Source organism: Penaeus vannamei, chromosome 19 (assembly GCF_042767895.1).
Source record: "Penaeus vannamei isolate JL-2024 chromosome 19, ASM4276789v1, whole genome shotgun sequence".
NCBI lineage: Eukaryota > Metazoa > Arthropoda > Malacostraca > Decapoda > Penaeidae > Penaeus > Penaeus vannamei.
The window spans coordinates 27,546,460-27,551,459 of NC_091567.1; the positions used below are offsets into that span (position 1 = coordinate 27,546,460).

The 5,000-nt window shown below is 39.4% G+C and overlaps 1 protein-coding gene across 2 annotated transcripts in view; it reads left to right on the top strand.

Annotated features, from left to right (window-relative positions):
• LOC138865048 (abnormal spindle-like microcephaly-associated protein homolog) overlaps positions 1–5,000 on the top strand; it is a gene marked incomplete at its 5' end in the record, with an annotated part of 20,539 nt that overhangs the window by 1,424 nt on the left and 14,115 nt on the right. For both annotated transcript variants that reach the window (XM_070134136.1, XM_070134137.1), the window contains 2 exon segments: positions 507–2,882; positions 3,419–5,000. The exon segment at positions 3,419–5,000 is cut by the window's right edge and continues 1,325 nt beyond it. In XM_070134136.1, coding sequence (XP_069990237.1) covers positions 507–2,882; positions 3,419–5,000 — 3,958 coding nt within the window.

Genomic DNA, 5,000 nt, shown 5'->3' on the forward strand with positions numbered 1-5,000 from the left:
ATTGGCTCATTGGTGACTTAGTACTTGTGGAACCATCAATATTTAAAAATAATTACTAAATCAAACACACAATGGGCATGGCATGTATGCACATGCCATCCCTGGCAGCAAGGGGTTAAGCTGGAGTTCTCTTGCATATGAATCTCAGTTTTTAAATGCATGAAATTATTAGTTTTTATTGTTTTTGTAGGTCATGATTATGCTGTCTTGTAGGTTTCAGCTCTCATTAGTTGGACTTTAAGTCATCACAATTTTAAGTTTCTTTGTTTTGTTATGTTACTTTTTGTTTGTAGCCAGACAAAGAGGAGAAGTTAGATTAGCTCGTTGCATGCTCTTGCATGATGATTTCATATCATGGGAGAAGCATGGTGTAAACCTTAGCAGTCATATGGTTTATCATATATCTTATTAGCTTTTTCATTTCTATTCAGTTTCATGTATGCCTGATAAATAAAACTACTACTGTTCCCATTTTGTGTAGAAATAATTTTGTATGCAATTTACAGCATCGTGCAGCCCATGTCATCCAGGCTGCATACAGACGCTATATTGTGGGACGATACTTGAAGCAGTCCCAAGCAGCATCATGCATCCAGAATGCTTGGAAGGCCTACACCCAAAGACAAGCCTTCCTTAAAGCAAGAAATTCTGCTGCCATTATCCAAGCAGCTTTCAGAGGTTGGAAATGCCGAAGACAGTTTCTTATGACCAAGCGAGTCATCACTCATATTCAGAGAGAATATAGGAGGAAGTTAATTGTCAGGAGGCTCACCCAAGAGTACAAACTGAAATGCAAGGCCATTGTTTCAGTACAAAAATGGTGGAGGAATGTTCTCAAGAAGAGAGAACATGAAAGACAGTTGAGGGAGCACCAAGCAGCTGCAACCATCATAAACTTCTTTAAAATGTGTGTTCAGAGGAGATCTTTTCTGGAAAAGTACAAGTCAATCATTCTTTTGCAGTCACATGTTCGTAGACTACATTGCCAAAAGAAGTACATCAACACTTTAAAATCTGTATTGTTAATACAGACCAAGTGGAGAGCTACACTCTTAGCACGTGAAATGAGAGCACAGTACTTGGAACTACGGAAGGTAGCCATAACTCTGCAAACTCACATTCGCTGCTACTTGGTTCGTAAGGAGTATACTGCCGTTAGATCATTAGCCATTGTCATACAGAAGACTTACAAAATGAAAAAACAGAGAAAGACATACCTTGATATGCAAAAAGCTGCCTTGAATTTGCAACAGAGGTGGAGAAGTAGAAAACAAATGCAAGAACATCAAAACAAGTACCAGAAAATGCGTGAAGCAGCTGTGAAGATTCAGGCTTTCAGAAGAGGCTATAAAGTCCGTAAGGCATTAATGGAGAAGCAGAAAGCGGCAGTATGTCTTCAGGCTGCTTATCGCATGTGGAAGGAAAGAGAAAGTTACAGAAAGAAAAGGAATGCAGTAATATCATTACAGACACACATAAGAGCATGGTTGTACATGAAGCAAGATCAAGTATATTATCAGAGTATAAAGACTGCTGCTGTTATTGTTCAGGCCAATTGGAGAGGGAAAGTAGTTCGTGAAGAATTCTTGCTTGTAAAGAGATCTGCTGTACTTATTCAGGCTTTGTTTAGAGGCTGGAAGGTAAGAAGACAATACAACAAGGAGGTAAATGCTGCAATCTCTATTCAGAGATGGTATACTGCAACAAAAGCTATGAAGCAAGAAAATGAACGATATAGGAGGTTAAGGTCTAGTGCAATTATCATCCAGTCTGTCTTCAGAGCATATCAGGAAAGGATATATTACTTGAAAACGCTGAAGTCTGTCACAAAGATTCAAGCTGCTGTTCGAGGATGGCTAAAACACCAACAGTACATGAAGCTGAGAGCTGCTGCTGTAATGGTCCAGCAAAAATATCGTGCGAAAAAACAGATGGAAGAGCAGCTGAATGCATATAGTGCTATGAGATCTGCTGCTGTCAAGATACAGTCACAGGTGAGGATGTACTACTGTAGGAAGCAGTATCTTGTTAAATGTAGTGCTGCAGTCACCATTCAAAAGTATGCAAGAGGTTTTATAGCCTTCAGGAAATACCAGCATCTGAAAAAGAATGTGAGAGTTATTCAGAGATATGCCCATGCATGGTTAGAGGCAAGAAAGGTACAACAACAGTACCAGAAACTAAAGCAGGCCACTGTTCTGCTTCAGGCACACATCAGAGGGTTCCAACTTAGACGAAACTTACAGAAAAAGAGAGCAGCTTGTATTATGGTTCAGAGCATGTATCGAATGAAGCGGGAACAGAGGCTTTACCAAAGAAAGAAAGAAGCTGCTGTTAAAATTCAGAATGCTTACAAAGCTTACAGACTAGGAAGGGATGTGCTCTGTCAGTACATGACCCAGAGGAAAGCAAGCATTAAGATACAGAATTACTGGAGAATGTATCAAGCAAGAAGCAATTATTCTCAAAAACGTCTTGCTGCCATCACAATCCAACAGCGTTACAGAGCCTGGAACCTTGGTTGTGAAGCTTACAATGAGTATCAGAGGAGAAAGAAGGCCTGTATTGCCATTCAAGCTTGGATAAGAATGCTAAAAGCCAAGAGGCAGTATGCCATGAAACAAAGAGCTGCCTTGGTTATTCAGCAGCAATACCGAGCCATTGCTTTGGGCAGAAAGGAACAGAAAGAGTTCCACACCCTGAAGACTGCCACCATTAAATTACAGTCAAAATATAGAATGCGTAAGCAACAGACACAGTATCAACACGAAAGATCTGCTGTTTTGGTTCTTCAGAAATACACTCGAGCATATCTGGCCATGAAAGCTGACCAAGAAATGTTTGCAGCCAAGAAAAAAGCAGCTATACTTATCCAGGCAACGGTATGTATCAGAGAGTTAAGTGCTTGTATTATGTAGATGTGGATGTTTCAGCATGTGCATGTATTGATTGATTGTAGCTGATGAATTTTTTTAGGTATTATTTTAGAACCATTTATATAAGAAGTTAACTCAGAACATTCTTATTATTTTGAAATCTTAATACACATAGAATTGTAGATATGGTATTCTAAATGACTATTTATTCTTGCAGTTTATGGTAGACTTTTAACAATAGTCTACATGAGGTATATTTGGCAATGGATATATATATATATATATATATATATATATATATATATATATATATATATATATTAACAAATACTGTGTACATTTTAGGTTTGCAGAGGAATATCTGAGTATGTGCTACTTTAGGAGCAGTAATATGTGAAACATATAGTTTACTGATCCCCAAAAAGCATTAAGTCTCGGATAGTTATCTTGCTGAAATCCTTCACAACCATATATAATTCAATAGCTTCTACAGTGATAATTAAAGTAATTTTAAGCACATCACCTTTTACATTTCTTTCCAGGTACGAGGATGGCTCCAACACCGAGATTATAACCTAGAACGTGCTGCCTGTATCAGAATACAGACTTGGTTCCGGTGCCAGCTAGCCCACAAAGCATACCTGGCCCAGAAGAGGGCATCACTCACAATTCAGCGGTACTATCGTGCATATAGGCTGGGAAAACAGATTCAAGATGAGTACAAAATAACAAGAAATTCAGTAATTATCCTGCAAGCCGCCACTAAAGGTTATTTAACCAGAAAGCACCTCAAAAAGAGACAAAGGGCAGCAACCATCCTACAAGCAAAATTCAGGGGAAGAAAAGAATACCTGTCCTACAACAGGAAGAAGGCTGCAGTTTTGACTCTGCAGCGGCATTACAGGAACAAAATGTTAGGGGACAGCATTCGGCAACATTTCCTGGAGATGAGAGAGAGCATTGTGTCTATACAAGCTCTGGCAAGGGGTTTTCTTGTGAGGAAGGAAATGAAGAGAAGATCAGATGCTGCTTTGGTCATTCAGAGCTTCTGGAGGATGCACATCCTGCAAAATGAATTTGCAAAACAAAAGACTGCTGCAGTTATTCTCCAAAAGGCTTATAGAAGTCATTGCTTGACTAAATCGGCTGTAGCAGAGTATAAGAAAATTAAGTTGGCTGTCTGTATACTTCAGGCTAGTGTCAGAGGTTATCTGGCTAGAAAATTGTTAAGAGAACAGGTAAATGCAGCCATATGTATTCAGTCATGGTTCCGTGGATGGCAGCAGAAGAAGCTATATGGGCATCAGAGACGTGGAGCAATTACGATTCAGAAGCATTGCCGTGCATACTTTGTTGGCAAAAAGGTAAGACAAGAATACCAATATGACAAGAAATGTCTTGTTAAATCACAGGCTGTTGTGAGAGGGTTCCTTGTTAGACAAGATTTGAAGAAGCAACAAGCTGCTGCTACTGTTCTACAGGCATACATTCGTAGACATCTAGTAAGGAAGCAGTACCTGCAACAAGTAGAAGCTGCCACCTTCATTCAAAGATGTTATCGTAGGTATATGTTGACACAGGAAATCCACCAGCTGTACAAGACAAAACGCTTTGCTGTAATAACCATTCAGTCAGCTGTGCGTGGATTTTTAGTAAGGAAAGAACTAAACAGAAAGCATGAAGCAGCCACAAAGATTCAAGCAAGAACCCGGGCATGGCTAGTACATCAACAGTATGTGAAATATGTAGAAGCAATTAAAACTATACAAGTTCACTGGCGGGCAACTTTATTGATGAAAACGGAGCGTGAACACTATCATACTGTGCGAGGAGCTTTTGTCAGAATTCAGGCCATCTGGAGAGGGAGACTTGTGAGAAAGAAGCTTGATGAACAACATGTTGCAGCAACTGTCATTCAGTCTCATGTTCGTAAGTTCTTAGAGTACAAGAGATATCAGAAGATACAGAGTTGCACAGTGCAGATACAAAGATGGTGGCGCAACATTCATTTGAGTTTGACAATACGCAAAGAGTATATTATAAGAAAGGAAGCTACTCTTGTTATCCAGTCAGTAGTGCGAAGATTTTTGAAGAGGAGAAAGGATGAGAGGGAAAATAAGGCTG